This window comes from Halyomorpha halys, unplaced genomic scaffold, assembly GCF_000696795.3.
Source record: "Halyomorpha halys isolate HHAL.00 unplaced genomic scaffold, Hhal_1.1 Scaffold2077.1, whole genome shotgun sequence".
NCBI classification, from domain to species: domain Eukaryota; kingdom Metazoa; phylum Arthropoda; class Insecta; order Hemiptera; family Pentatomidae; genus Halyomorpha; species Halyomorpha halys.
Window position 1 is genome coordinate 215,787 of NW_027110586.1, and position 16,829 is coordinate 232,615.

General features: G+C 29.6%; 1 protein-coding gene across 1 annotated transcript in view; it reads right to left on the reverse strand.

The window, feature by feature from the left end:
• LOC106691097 (neuronal acetylcholine receptor subunit alpha-7) overlaps positions 1 to 16,829 on the reverse strand; it is a gene marked incomplete at its 5' end in the record, with an annotated part of 57,300 nt that overhangs the window by 22,200 nt on the left and 18,271 nt on the right. The window contains 1 exon segment of the mRNA XM_014436757.2: positions 9,578 to 9,761. Within this exon segment, the coding sequence (XP_014292243.2) occupies positions 9,578 to 9,761 (184 nt within the window).

Here is a 16,829-nt window from a genome sequence, read left to right on the forward strand (position 1 = left end):
CAAACTCTCCAATCCCATATCACAGCCCTCGAAGAATGGTGTCGTAATTGTAGGATTAAGATGAATTCCAACAAATCCCACCAAATCGCCTTTACCCTTCGCCGTAAACCTACCAACTCCCCTACAGTTTCATTTAACAATGTTAATCTTACCCCTGTCGAACAGATCCGCTACCTTGGACTACGTTTGGACAAACGATTAACCTAGATTCCTCACACAAGACTGAAATGACCGGAAACTGCACGTCGATTTCAGCTATTACAGCACTTACAAGACAAACGGTCTAAACTTCCAACACATTACAAAAGACTTATCTACATGACTCTCAATCCTTGCAGTCCAAAATCCTTCGTAAAATCCTCAATGCTCCTTACTTTGTCACAAATAAAATCATACATCAATGTTCCCTATGTAACCGATATAGCCCGGACCAGATATCTCTCCTTCCATTATAAACTTTCTAACCATTCAAACCCTCTAGTTTCTAACCTTGCATCCTCTTCCATTCCTGAGAATCCTCCGGGGGACCTGAAAAGAAGATGGCCAGGATACCTGCTAATGTAAAACGTCATTAGAGTGCTACGAATGGGTAGTTTCTCTACACACCGCTAACACTCCAACTTAACTAAGATAAATTTACTAAATGTATTATAATGTACAATTGTAAATAGCAATAAATAAATATTAAAAAAAAAATTAATGTTATGATTTATTCTGGCAAATATCATGAAAACTACTATTGGTAAAACAATCATTATAAACTTATAAACCTAATGTTACAATAAAGGCTTTAAATTTAGCCCGAATCCCTACGTTCAATATTTTCCCAGATAGAGTTTTACAAACATCAATATTTTTCCAAAATAACTGGAAAAATATATTTTGTGAATTTATTCTGAAAAATTTCATGGACACTGCTACCTATAAGACAAAATTTGTACAATTTATTCCTTTAAATTTTACTAGTTTATATAGTGAAGCTACTAGGAATACTTCACCATTGGAATCATTGGTTATAAATCTAAAAATATAGGCCATTTTGAAAACTTTTTACCATGGTCTTTTACAAAAAGTTTTACAATAGAATCCATCAAATTATATCTAGGTTAAATTGCAATCTTACCGCAATATTTTCTTATTGTACAGGTATCTTCAAACTTGTTTTCCACCTCAGGATACAGATTTTGAAATTTATAGACATTTTGAAGGAAAATGACATTTTATGTAATTTGCTCTCAGTAATAAGATATTTTCCCTTTATAGAACCATGGGTTGGTAATCTTCAAAAGGTAAGTAATAGCTACACTTATCAGTGATCAATCTCAACTAAATGTTTACTAAACCTCCTACGCAAGCACTTAAAAACTCCCATGGATATTTTAATTTCAGAATTATTTTAATATCAGTGATAGAGTTCGTAATAATCCTTATTTTACTCGGGTAATAGTATGGAAACGTTAGAGATAGTTTATTCTTTTGTTTTCTTAGTTTCAGTGATAGGTTCCATAGCATTATTCAGATGAAACGAATCACAAACGCGAGCCATTTCTTATCAAACATAAGAAGACTAATAAACTGTGACGATCGTTATTTCGACCAGAAGGTTCGATTCCTAGAACGATTCTGATTAGATTACCATTTGTCGGAATGTCTTTAGAATAAGTTGAGTTAACCGCTGTTGCACAATCAGTTGTTACTCAGCGAAAGAACTGTTCTGAAAGGAAGTTAAGCATGATCGTGTTTCACCTCAATAATTTAAAATAAGTCGTCAGTATTTCTTATAAATGTAGAAAATCGACGAATGATAAGCTTGAGCTTGGTTTTCATATTATGCACTTGGCACTGAACGTTTAATAAAAGTGTGGTTTATTTTATTATTTAGAAAGTAGAGGGACAATTACAGTTCATTACCAGTATACAATCTGATAATTTTAGTCCTGTTAAAACACAAAGAATAAATTATTGAGGAAACAAAATAAATAGAATAAAGTATAGTGTGAAATAAAAATGAATTTAGTTATATTGTAGGAAGGTTCCAAAAACAAATCCTGAGGTCTCTACAATAACTGTTAATCCAGTCCAAACATCTTCCAGAGGGGAGAGGGGAGAAGGGTTAATGGGAGATCACATAATCAGTATTAACTAACAGACAATAACTTGTTATTTTTTAACTATAGTTTTCCAGAGAAGCATTCGTTAAGTGTTGATATATTCCTGTAAATTCAGTTTATGAAAAGAAATATTTTTTTATACTGTACTGTTCATAATGGAGGGGGAGGGGCAAGTCTGGCATGAGGGCCTATTGGTCCTTTTTGCCAATTATTCTTAGTATATAAATGTGTTAATAATATAATGATATTAAGTTAATAAATATAAATATCAGGATCTGGAGGAAGAATTGACGGAATTCTAAAGTCTTGAAATGTCAGAATTATAAGGTTAATAATTTATATAAATGTAAAAAACACGTCCAAAAATATATGATGGGACCCTCACTTTCTTGGAATCTGAAAAGTTAAATAAATCGATACGGGAGTGTGTGAGTTTAAAATCAATAGTTTATTCATTTTTTACACATCCGAAAATGTATTAGTTAAAAAAAGTAAAAGTTAAAATTAATCAAAACAAGAACGTGTAATCTTCAAATCGATTGTATTTTCGTTCCACGTTTTAGAAATCCAAAAAGTTAAAATTAATCGATATACCAGCATGCAGCATTTAGATCTTTCTTCAAACATTTTGGAACAGATGCGGGGGATGACTCGTGGATCGTAAAAAAAAATAAAAATTTCTTCTGGTCTAACCCTTGACCAAAGTCGGGATAGGTGCTATTTTTGGAGAATACGAAGAATTGGGAAAGCTCCTTTATATAAATATAATATATAAGACAGTAATAATAAAAATGATGACTGTAATACAAGATTGGAATGGAAATTGGAATAATAATTTTTTGTGCTATTTGAAGGATTATTCCATTTCTTTAATCATAATTTAAATAGTTTTTGTTACTGATTGAATATATCAGAATTTAAACTTATATTAAAATCAACGTATACTTTATTACTATTGTCACACTATATTATTATGCATTTATCATAATAGTTTGTCTGAACTAATTTTGATTTGCATTTTTACGCTTTTTCTCAAAATAATATAGCTCTGGGCTAGATGTCGGAAGAAGCATGGTCATAGTTTCTTTATCTAGGAATTTGAAAAAAAAAATCGAATGGATCAGAAAATTAAATTTCCCACAAAACATTATAACGAGTATTGATCGATATACTCATTATATTTAATTGACGGAAATTGACAGGTCACAGTCTCTTAAAGAGATACACACCAATAATAATTAAAAACTTTTTTTTAGAGCTCAATTTAGGAATTGGCTTATTAATTTAACTTAAGATGTCAAATAAAATTTGTATTATAATATCATTATAATTGTATTATAATATCATTGTATCATTTTGTATCTTTTTAGCCCTGATGAAGCCCTGCAAAGTGGGGCGAAACGTCGGAAAATAAATAGTTGTAAACTATTTTTGTTTCACTTTTGACCGCAACCCTGACCATCTTCTTATATATAAAAATTTGTATTAATACAATTTAATGGTAAACATAACGGTGAAATGGAATCTGGTTTCAGATAGCTTTCTATTAATTCATTTTTTATTTATGTATAGCGACAGCAAACACTTAACAGTAGAGCTTTCTTTATTTTTAAAGTATAGGATCCTTTGATCCTTAATAAAGCAGGAATCTTCGTGGAAGCCGTAAACGAATATACATCTTTGTAAGATTCATAGAATAGTCAAACAAAACGTCCATGCCAAAAGTGTTTAAAATCAACCACTAAAAAGATGCTGCCATTTTCCAATAACTTCAATTGGGGAAAATTAATTAAATTATCCATATTTCACAAATAACTAAACACATCTATGATTTTATTTCATTTATGGCTAATTTCTTTATCAGTAATAGAGATTTTGTGGAGATATTGAAATTTTAAAATCGAAGACCGATCTTTTAAGCAATTATAACAAAATCAAACAATTCCTGAGAAATATTGGTTTAAATTATTTTTCTAAGTTAGGTTTTTTTTTTTCTATTTGATGAAAGTGCTAATTATAATTATTGTTTGGTCGTATTGAAAGGTTTTAGATTTTAGAATTTTAGAATTTTAGAGCTAATAAAAATTTGACCCTTTTTAATTTATATTATCTTATCCTTCTCTTCCACTTCTTATGTATTTATTTATGAGATAACCCTGACAAAGGTTTATGTTTACAAAAAACATATGTATCATTTTTTAAGTTTCAACGCATGACAACCATAAGTTATATATACAATATATATTATTTTTCGCTCGATATTTCCATCTCTCATCCAAGTTAGATATAATTACCCTCTCATTAAAATGATCTAGCACCTCATCTTACAAAAGTTCACTTTGTTTTTTTTTTAAACACCAGCGAAACGGTCACTTCACACTCCATTAATTCCATGGCGTTAGCTATAGGCAACGGCTAGACTATATTACTTTAACTAGACTCATTTAATGCATTTTGTAGTATCTAAAGGTTTGGAGATTCGAGAGAAAATATGATTCAAAATAGACTTGTATTACTAAAATCTCATTATATGCATAGGAACATATGCATTTCCTTCTTGGAGAATTAACTATGCCAGCTTGTCCACAGAATATTCATGAAACAGTTTGTCCTAGTTTGAAGGTCTTCACAGCCTTCGCTCTAGTGAGCAAACTGTGTAAAATTTATTTTGTTATAGAAATAGCAAGAGTACTTGGGACACACAAGGTACAAAATGTACGTGTATTGATTAGGCAAAAATGGAAATAAACAAAAAAAAAAAAAAAAAACAACGTAGAAATGTAGTATTTTTGTTGCAGCTTTGTATGGCAATTATGTCTAACTATTCTAAATTCAATTTTCACCATTTCAAATCCTAGAGGAGGAAGGTTACAAGCATTGTTGTGATAAGTTTTAACAAATAGTGACAGTGATAAATGAATTTTAATTTTTGTTTTTAATGTGAAAATTGACTAATTAGAAATTGTTGTTTTGACCTGAGTAGTTGATTTTTTAAATCATTTAGTTCCTAAATTGTATTAAGATTGTCCCTGAGGATGGCTGGATTGGCCGAAACGTCGGACTTTTTTAGAAAAATAAAATGTGTTGAGACTAAAATGGATAAAAATTAAATTATTTATTTAAACAACATTAACCAGTATCAAGAAAGTGTTTAAGATTATAAAAAAATTAATATCTCTTATAGGGTCAGCTATTATAAGAAATTGTAATCTTCAATTAAGGTAAAAAAAGATAAAATAAATTGTCAAAATGTGATGTTTCCCTAAACTTTTCCAGGCACGCATCACAGCCCTTGATAGATAGGCTCATAACTACCAGCTTCAAAAGAAATCCTAGCATCCTTCATCGGGTTCTTCTTATTCCACGGGGACAGACCTACTATGAAGGATTTTAGTTCAACAAGAAGAACACATGGATCCTAATAGTAAGAAACTTTTCGTCAACTACTTAAATATTCCTAATGTAGACATGGCATTAAAAAAATTTTTTTCACATCTGGTCGCTGAAATGCACTGTTGAATGAAAACTGCAAATATTTAAGGTTGTTGAGTGTCATTAATATTTATATTGTTGATACAATTATATAATATTCCAGGTTAGCAAAATGACTTATTGGAATATATATTCAATGGATATAAATCAATATAATTTGTAATCAAAGCTTTAATAATTTATGACAATACAACATATCTCATTTTAGGCATTGAAATATTTTAAAATGAAGCAATTGGGTTTTGTTATCACAAGTTGAATCTTTGGGTGCACTTGATGACAGTCGCGTTTCTAAGACCGCATTCCATTCTTGGCCAGATTGAAACAACGGGTAAGATTTTTCTAGTGTATAAACGCTGATTCAGTTGGGTAAATTTAAGGTGGCTGCTTGAGTTAATTTGAGATAGCTTCTGGCGGATTTGAGACGTTTTCTGAGGTAAACAAGAGGCCAAACTTGATTTTATATTATATTTTTATGTATAATTCTAGACGAGTATGTAATAGTACTGAAGATGTAATAAAACCATGCAAATGGTTTTAAAAATGATGTGTTTAATAAAAGAGGTTTCTTAACTTTTATTGATGTTCTAGTGAGGTGATAATATTTTTTTTATATCTAGTTACTAATTTTTGTATTCGTGGCAGATATTAGTGAAACAATCCTATAAAGAGCATCTCTTTTTAATCCAAACAATAATAAAACTACTCGCGCATAAATGAGTTAAATTATTCTCCTCAAAATACATCTAATTTCTACTTGTATTTTTTTTTTTTTTTCTGCACACCCAAAGGTAGAATAAAAATGAGACAAAATAAACATTTGAAAAAAATACTATAATAATTTAATAAAAACATAATTTCCAAATCAGAAATAATAGTCAAAATAATGTTTAAATACGTAGATATATTTTCTGTAATATGAAAAAAGATAATGTTAATGAATTGTTTGAAGCACTAAATAGTCACCATGGCAAATTTAAGATCACTATTGAATTGGAGAATGAAGGAAAACTAAGATTTTTAGATATGATGATAATAAGACAAGGCAAGGATATAATAACAGAATGGACAAAGAAAGTAACAAGCAGTAATTTGAAATTAAATTACTATTCTTGTAATCCATTTCAAATGAAATACAATGTAATTATTAATTATATAAACATGGCAATAAGAATAATTGATGCTACTAAGCTGTATAGAGTAAAAAATATGATATTTAAAATGCCTCTAGAAAATTTTTAAGCAAAAAATTTAATTTACAAAATTTGGGATATAAACCTCAAAAATTCCCAAGATAGGATGGAAAATAAAATAACAAATAATACAGCAATTAATAAGAATTATATGGATTCAACAACATTAAAGGTTTATCAGAAGATATTCATAAATCATTTAAAGATAATGTTGATGAATGCTCATTATGCTACAGACGAAACAATAAAATTAAAAATTATGATAGTTGTTCGAATGACAAAATTGATATACAAAGTCTATATAGGTAATACTAAGCATGTCACGCGTTAGGGGATAGAATATATCAACACAGAAATGATATAAGAAATAAGGAGAAGGATCCCAATAAAACATTATTAGTAGAGCATGCAGCTAAAAACCAACACAAATTCGACTTTGATATCACCATAATTTTACATAAAGAAAACATTATGCAGAGATTTTAAGTAAAATAAATTTATGAAAAATACGGGAAAAAGTTTTTGTTACTATTTAAAATTAATTTAAATATGAATTTTAGTAATGGAATAAAGAAAAAATTAGACTGAAATGAAATTCGGAATAAATTAATAACCTGACCTGAGTGAATGGAAGGTTAAAAATAGTTTGTTTATATGATAGTTGATCGTGTAAGTTGATCTAAAATTAAAAGTTTTAAAAATTAATGAGGTTGTGACAAAATAGGTAACTAGATTTAGGTAAGCTTATTAATAATTGACATGATCCCCTATTAATTGACTTTCTTATAGGGTGATTTGACTTGTAATTAATGACCTGGGCAGAATAGTTTGCAAAAAAATTTTAAATTTGGTGAGGTGTAAATTTATATTTATGATATGTTATATTATTAATAGTAATGTTGTTGTTAAAATTGAAACAAATAAATGTATAGTAAGCTGTTAATTGTTAGATTATCCTTGAGAATAGCCGAATTGACCGAAACGTTGTATCGTTCATATAATATAGTGTTGAGACATAACAAGAAGACCATTTGATTTATTTAAAAACTAAATACCAGTCTCAAGAAATTGGAAAGATTATATATAAAAATACTGTAGTAAAAATTTTTGTCGTTAATGTTCTACAAACTAAATTTCCATTGGATAAAAAATTTTTATGCACTGGCTATGGTCAACATAAATTCAATTAATAGTTATAATAATTTGGTTCGATAGGTAATTGTTATCACGGGCCATAATAACAATTACAGTGCGTCATCAAATAATTAAAACTATCGACTCTTCGGGGAAGCTCCGCACTAGGCATCCTGATAAGGCTGACAAGTGCTCTCCTTGGTGATTAGTGCTTCAACACTAATGAATAAATAAATAAGCCCGAAGGCCAAAACGTCAACACAAATAAATATTACTTATTTGTATTATCATTACCGACCGCACTCCTATCTATCTTCTCATAATAAATCTACAGTCAATAATAAACCCCTAATTATACACATTTTTTTAATATTTGTTTCAAAACACAGTAGTCAGTAAATAATTGTAATTATGATTACTTTAAACCCGACTCTGCTGGAATGCTGAACTCGTAATAAGCTCTTAATATTTCGTATATTGGATAAAGATCTATCCTTACAAGACCTTTCATAATTAAAACTCGATAAGTTGAAATAGTAAAATAGTTGGTTATTTTATCAATTATCTATGGTATCAATTATCATTTGCTGTAAAAACATAGTATAATGCTATTAAACCATTATAACAATGTTATATATTAATAAAACTATTTCATCTTCTCCTGAGAAGACAAAGTTCTTTTATCTTTGTAGCTAGACAAGTATTTCTTATTAAATTATTCAAATCAATTTTTAGTTCATATTTGAAGTTTGATTTCATTTGCTAAGTGGATTATGTTATAATTCTCTGTGGGTTTTTGGAAGATGTTGGAAAACAAGAGTACATAAAGTAAAAAAGGTATGTAAGGTAAGTAAGAATGTTAAAATCATGTAAAAAAATAACAATTGTTAATATTTTGTATAATTTTTATCATAAGTTATTTCCGCAAACTCCTTCCACAATTCATATCCCAGTTAAGATTCAGTGTTGAAAACGTTTTAAAAATGCATTAAGTATGTTAACAATTACGCTTCTTAAATATGACATTTTGATGTTATTTTTAATATATGCAAGTAACAAAAAAGTTGAATAAGTTTTTATTTATTCCTATGTATTATTATTAGCTAGTTTAATTGATGATTGAAGAATTTAGATTCATTATGGCAATATGTTACAATATCATAAATATTCACAACCCATACATTCTATGAAGCTGGTATTCCAAGAAGAAAGAATTTAAAACGGACGATTTTTATATCAATCAATGGAAAAAAAAGTTAAGTATATTAGAACACCCAATTTTATGCTTGTCATAAATAACTTCTGTTTAATCTCTTTATTAAACAATCAAACGCGAGAAAGTATGGTCAACGTTCAGTTATTATTCCGTAGAATAATAATGGAGGGATCAATAAAACATTCCATAAAATTTTAAAACGCTGTAAAAATAGTTTATTTTTCTTTAATTACGTTTGCAAACTTCTGAACTGTATTATCGTAGATAAAAATCCATTAAATAATTTTGAGTGCTGTGGGGATGTTATATAAATATTATTCAGTCCTTAGTATTAGTTAGTATAGTAAAATCCTTGACAAAATTTATTGTATAGTCAATATCAAGTTCTAACGTATTTTCTCGATTTTTTGTATTTTAAATATTTTAGTCACCTGATATCCATCGTAGGTCCAGGAGGCCCATTTCATGTGACAGTTCTGTATGTCGAAAGGGAAGTATTGGACGTCGATGTGACAACTGCTCTTGTATATCCCATGGCTCAGCCACACCACCTCTCCGCTGCTCCGAAGTATCACGTTACTGTTGATTACCGCCGAGCTGTACTGAGGGTCAGCACTGCAAATAATTTACTAAATAAAAAAAATCCATAATAATTTTTATAGAAATAAAATAATTTTAAAAAATATAGGTATATATTGTTATATCTTCAAAATTAAAATTTAGTCAATAATTCTATTGAAAAAGGTATCGGTTGGACCATTTGCATTAAAAATGCTGTGACGAGCATGTCTTCGTAAATTAGTTGCCTTTTTCTTTTTTCTTTATTTATTCCTTTTATAAGGCTTCATCTAATTGGGTCACAATCGTCTTAATTTCCTGATTCTCAACGGAACAGCCATCTAGTTAGACTTATTGTCTCGACTCAGGTCTTACCCTCGCCCAGCTAGAGCGAAGGACACCCCTGTCTTTCTGTCTGCTGCACCCTGTCTCTCTCCGAGCTCCATATCTACAAGGGCATACAATATGGGGGAGAACAATGTAATGTATTGTATGCATGTGCCTTATACCATTCACACTCTAGCAAGACTGGAGCTATGTAACTGCATAGCTCATACATTGCACACATTTGAACGGGCATTGATTGGTGACGAGCCTCGAACATTGCCTTTATTCAAACGGCTTCAAATATTTCATGAATTTATTCCACAAACTACCTGTAATATCCACGCCATCTGCCTAACTAACCCCCTGCACTCGATTATGGCTGCCTAGTGGAAGATCGAAGTTAAAAATCTAATGAAAATTATATATTTTAATATAATATAATATAAGATCCCATATTCTGACATTGCTATTGATAAAATTTTATTTTAATAAACTATTTTTCTAAAGGTAAAATAGAAATTATACAATAATGAATTTTAAGTAATACAACATAAAATAAAATAAACTGATGATAAAAAAAAGTTAAAATAAATTGACAAACTGTTTATGATAAGACCAGACATGCTTTGCAAATTTAATAATTTGAATATCACCAGAATTTTGCAGATCAGGTATATAGGGTCTTGTTAGACCAGAAATCCTGAAGATGGAGTAATCTGAATCGGCAATATAATTACGTTTTAATTTGATAAAAGTTTAAAATAGAATGATTTTTTTTTAATTGAAAACTCTTATCGAACAAAAATTGTACATGACGACAAATATCCCTTCTACACCTACAATCGTTGAAATCAGATTTAGATCACGGTACCTGTATAACTCTTTTTACAAAAAAGCTTTTTTTGAAAACACCTTCGTAATCCATGACACGACGTTTAGGAATCCCTGACCTGATTCTATCTGTAAAGTTTCTCTTCCCAATTTTCCATAAAGATGTATCTATCCCCAGACATAAGAACCAATATTTAATTTAGTGTTAATAACATGTTTTATTTTTTATTTACAGAAGGATCATTTTAAATAGTTTTTATTATTGTCACTGCAATACATCGTGTGCTCACTTTGGGTTATCCCATGAAACTGAAATTCGTTATCAACACGACGATGGTGAAATTGAGATAGCATGGCGATGAATCATCATTACAGAAGGGATCGATTGAATTTGAGTGGTCTTAGCTGACACGTTTCTTGATTTTGCTAAAGATTTCTTCGAGATGTTAGTATATGTGGTGAGGTTAGACGGGTCATCAGGTCTGTAGAACTTGTCAGGCTGTGGAGATATAAAGTGGTTAATGATTTTCTGTAATTAATGGAAAGCCTTTTTTATTTTTGCATTTTTAAAACTAAATTGTAAAAAATAAAATCAACTACATTATGTTAAATAAATCATCACCGTCATGTTCTCGTAATTAGTTGCTCAGCCCAGCCTGAAATTAAGACGTTCTACAGTCTCGGATTTATATATTACGTTTATAACATTTATGTTCATTAAATGTTCATATTTAATAAAATTTAGGTAATTATTTAAGGAGCATTCGCTGAATTCTACCGGTCGAACACCCTTCTTTGTGTTTGGATATCCATTTAGAAACCATATCACATTTGCGGTCTTACAATTGTAATAAATAGTATCAGAAGAGTTCCAAACCTATAAAACGAGGAATAATTTAAAAAGATACAAGAACCGATAATATTAAACATTGGTCAAATATTATACAGTTCCACTTCTCCCACTCTGTCCAAAACAATATCTTTTATTTTAATACATAGTGATATATTAGTTATGGTTAATAATAAACATGAATAAATAGCTGATTTTCTCACGAGTAGATGTGTCATTTCGGTTGAAGAGAGTTGTTAGTTGCGGAAGTAACCTAGATATCGTACACTATTGAAAGCGTGTAAGATCTCTTTGGTTTCATTGCTCTTTTTTATCAATTTTGAATTGAATATTTCGTCACATTTAAAAGATTTTATGTGATTTTTTTTTTTATTTCAGGGTGAACCTATCTGCCACAAAGAGATTTTTAAAAATATATAAAATTACTATTACAAAAAAGTTCTTTAAAGTATTTTATTACTTCGATGATTTTTCATGGGTAATTTAATTTAGTTGGTTGGTTGAAATTGAGGATAACCTGTTGGATTTCAACTCTAGTTCAATTTAATTTTGTAGTTATTTAATTTTAAAAAGAGTGAGATTTGTTATGGATGTCGTACTTTTTTTCCTCATTTGTGTATGTGAAATAAGTGAAAACTCGACAAGAAATAGTTTTATAAAATATTTCTGGTGATGAATAAAATTATCGCAAATGGAAACTTTAAAAATTTAAGAAAATAATTAAATATGTATAATAAAAACATGGAAATATTAATGCTCAAAAGTGTAATTTTAACGCTGAAATTGGTGCAGCTAAAAGTGAAGCAGATTCGGGCAAAAACAAGTCTCACTAAAACTGTAGTTAACTTAATAATTTAAAATTTCCATGAATATAATGTTCATTGTTGAGGCATTAGTAAATATGTTTTAGGTATAATTTTTAATCAGATATTTCCTATAAAAAATTTTGCAATTTCGATTATTCTTAAAAATAATACCTAGTATTTTTTATTTGCTCATTATTAGGAGAAATGAAGCAGTTTTAAAACGCAGAAAATTTAATTTTTTAATATTTTATTCGAGTTTAGATTGAAAAAAAATCTAAATTTTCAATCAGCAGTTGACTCGACTTGAGTTTATTTTAATCAACAAAAAGTAGTGGACTTAGTCACTTAGGATAAGTCAGTAAGGGGATAAACGGAATACTATACACAACTTTTTAAATATGTTTCATTACTTCTTTTTTCCCCAGATAACCTTCCTTGAGTGTGCGGAAGCATTTGCCAGCCAATTTTATTCTTTCTTTGTTCTCGTTAAGATGAGCACAAAGGTATTCGATCTCTTCTTTCCACCTGTCTTCCTATTCTCTTTATTTTAGTTTAGTTAGTGTTTCTCATTATGGATAACTACTGAAATTCTACTTGTAGGATTCGGAGGTTCAAATGAAGATTTTTTCCATTATTGCGGAATCTAACTATTCCATCCGGATAGTCTAGAGGTGTGAGGTAAGCTGGAGGTAATTCTCTAGGACCCACCCAATAAGTTCTCATTCTTATTTATCACACTTTAGGACCATATTGAGTACCTAACATTATAGTACCTATCATTATCATTATTCCCTAGGAACTCTAAAAAAAATCAATAATAATAATAATAATAATTATCTGATAACTCACTCATTGCTATTAACAGCTAAGCTATCTAGGTCCACTGACATAGATGCTTACTAGATCAGGCCTACAGGTTAAGAATCTATCCATGTTTAATTACATTATTGATCGAGTGATGTCGGCTGGTGTTTAATAATAACAATTATATAAAAGTACATCAAGTTTTTAGTTGAGAAACCGCGAAAAATACTGAGTATGATTTTGCCAGTTTGGTGTAATTTTGTACTATACTAAATATTAACCGCAGATATTTTGAATGCATTAGAGCTGGTAAGTTTTAAAAGAATGGGTGGACTGTTATGGTACTAAATGAGTGCATTGTACTTGAAATTTAATTATTACATAAATTGAAAAGTAGAGGGAAGTTGCATCCCATCGCTTAGACTGTGAACAACCACTGGTCTTCAGGTAGTGAAAAACAATCACAGTACAATACAAACAGCACACTACATGCACCCTACATATACACACAAAGGTCACATACATTGCAAACCCTAAGGTCTCCTTCCTTAGGTAAGTGCCATTAACATTTGGTGAGCATGGAAGGGAAAGGTCTACTCTAAAAACGTGTTCATACGATTATCACTCTTGAACAGTTATCTGCCCAAAATTCTCCAACAGAGACTTACTGGACCATGACTCAACTATATAAGAAAACAATATATCCATGCTTTGTTGCACTACTAGTCAAGAGATATCGTCTGCCGTTTACTTACAATAATCTTTCTATTATTTAAAAATACAAACTTTTTTTTTTAGCACTAACCACGGAAACTACTTGACTATTTATTATCAAAAGTTAACTACACCATATTCCAAATGTTTTCAGAAGATTTAGGAATATTTTTTTCTTTCTAAGGAAAAGCCTTCATTAGTCCTTGCATTTTTTTTTCAATATTGGGCAACGTCATCCAGTCCATTTAAAGTATTATTTATAACATTTTTTCCCTTTAAGGGATTTATTTTAATCCCAGGTTTGGAAAAAAAACATGACAGTTATTATTTCTGTTACCAGATATCTACTTACTTGTCCCTCTCTGTAATTGGACTGTTACAATTACAAGAAATATAATCAAATCTAGTGTATAATTGGTTTTAATATTAAGTTATTTTAAGGTTTATTTACTTCATTTATTAGGTTATTTTGTATTTTAGGGGATTAATAATTTTAGATGTTTCTTATGATTTTAACTAAAACGAAGTGGAAAAAAAAATGTTCTTGTAAACTAATTTTATTCGATAATGGAAGAGTATCTTTTGTTATTATTTTCATACTTGTGTGATTAATTCTTCCTTTTTATTTCCTTTCTTTATTATTCCTTTATTTCTATTTGTCTTTGACGTTTCGGGGTGAACCCTTTCTCTAACATCAGGATTACATTAGCTATAATTTTAAAATTGTTTAGTATAAACAAACGGATTAAAAACATATAGACATACAAGCCATGGAGGATTATTATCAAATAATGGAGAGGCCTGATGACAGAAGTTCAGTATAGAAGGCAACAGTCATAATGTAGAGCATTGATTCCAAACTAAGATTCCGCGAAATAATTTATGCATAGGTCATTCCACGTCAAATCAAAACAACATTTGAATCTACTTCAATTTTCCTGGATTTTGATTAGGTTGGGCTTCCTGGATTAGGTTTTATATAGGTATCGTAGCTTTTCATATTTTTGCTGAAAATACGGCATTTGATACTCTATTTGTATATAATGCAGGGGTTCCACCATTTTCCTTATAGTGCCAAAAGTGTTCTGCCCAAAAAAGGTTGGGAACCTCAGGTGAAGACGCTTTAAATAGGATAAGTTTTCATATAAAATTAGGACAAATCGTAAATACGACAAAATATAGTTATTTAACTATGAACAAGGAATCTAAAGAAAAAGTATGTAATAATACGTATAAAAGATATTACCAAATTAATTGTTATGTATGAAAAAACGTTTTATGCTTAAATAATATGGTTGGGGCGAGGGTTTTTTCGCGATTGAAAACTAATTATTTTCCCCACAATAAATGTTCGCTGGTTCGGGTGATAATATAAAAAAAAACGGAGGACCTGAAAATAAACTAAAATAAAAGTAAAATAATAGAGAAAATGAAATGATAAAAAAACTCCTTCCAAATAATATACAATTTAATAAAATTAAAATATAAAAAAAAGAATTGTTTTGTTGTTAAAAAAAAGTAAGAAAAAAATTGGATATATATACACAAACTAAAATAGAGTAAAACTATCTTTCCACAAACAAATATTTAATTTTACACTAACTGAATTAGTTAGAAAACAAAAAAATAAAAGGAAACTCAATGTAGAGAAAAAAAAAATAGCCACTCACAGATGGAGAGATCGCTATGCTAGCACCTTTCAATTATTTTCTCATCCGAGATGGACATCTTGAAGCCAAGGTAGATTTGGTGGAAATAAGACGATCTAGCATTCGGTAGAAAGAGCCGTGGTGAGTCGTGGGTGAGAACAAGAAAAAAAGTTTGACCGCTCCAAATTTTGCCAGCACTGACTGCAGGCTTCCATATCAGTCTGTGTTCAGGCCGTAATCCTACAGCAGTTCGCAATTTTGATGTATACGTGTCGAAAGAAGTATTTATGTACGCACTACCACAAAAACTTCTATTCGTCTATGATTTACGTAAACAAGTTCTAATTTAGTTTTAATTACGAAATAGAACCTGACTTAAAAAAACCTAGACCTAGACTGAAAAAAAAATGAAAACCAATTGGATGTAAATAAAACTGGAATTACAAAGAGAAAATACCCTTTTGGGATTTAACATATACAATAATATACATAAATTTTTTTTTTTTTTTTTTTACATAAAAAATTATTGTTTCCGATACAAAAAATTTTTAAAGTTATATGTAATGTAACCTTAAAGATGGAGAAAGGATCCCGAAACATCGAAGATGAACAAGTATGAAATAAAGGAAATAAAAAGAAAGAATTTCAAAAGTATTATAATGATGATTTTTCTTATTGTCCACTAGTTAAAACCGTTCTTGTGATGGCTCCTCCTACTTATATACCAACCAGAAACAATAGTGGAAACATAACTTATTCAAAACTTATATAAATATAGTTTTTCACTCTCAATACATTTCTCAAATACTAGAGATAGATCACCAAAAAGTAATACATAAATTATTAGTTCGATTCCTGGAAGTTCTTTATTTATGAGAGGAGGCGAAGTCGCGACGGGTAGAGGGTAGGGATGGGATATCGAAAGAAAAATATCGATATTGATATCGATATCGATATCGGATAGCAATATCGATATCGATATAATATCGGGACTAAAATATCGATATTTTAAAATATCGAAATATCGATATTGAAAATTTAACGAATTAAAGTAATAATAATTATAAAATGATAACATAGCAAGACATATGAAGACTTATATGAACACCACGACAACCATATCATAAACATAACAAATATAAAC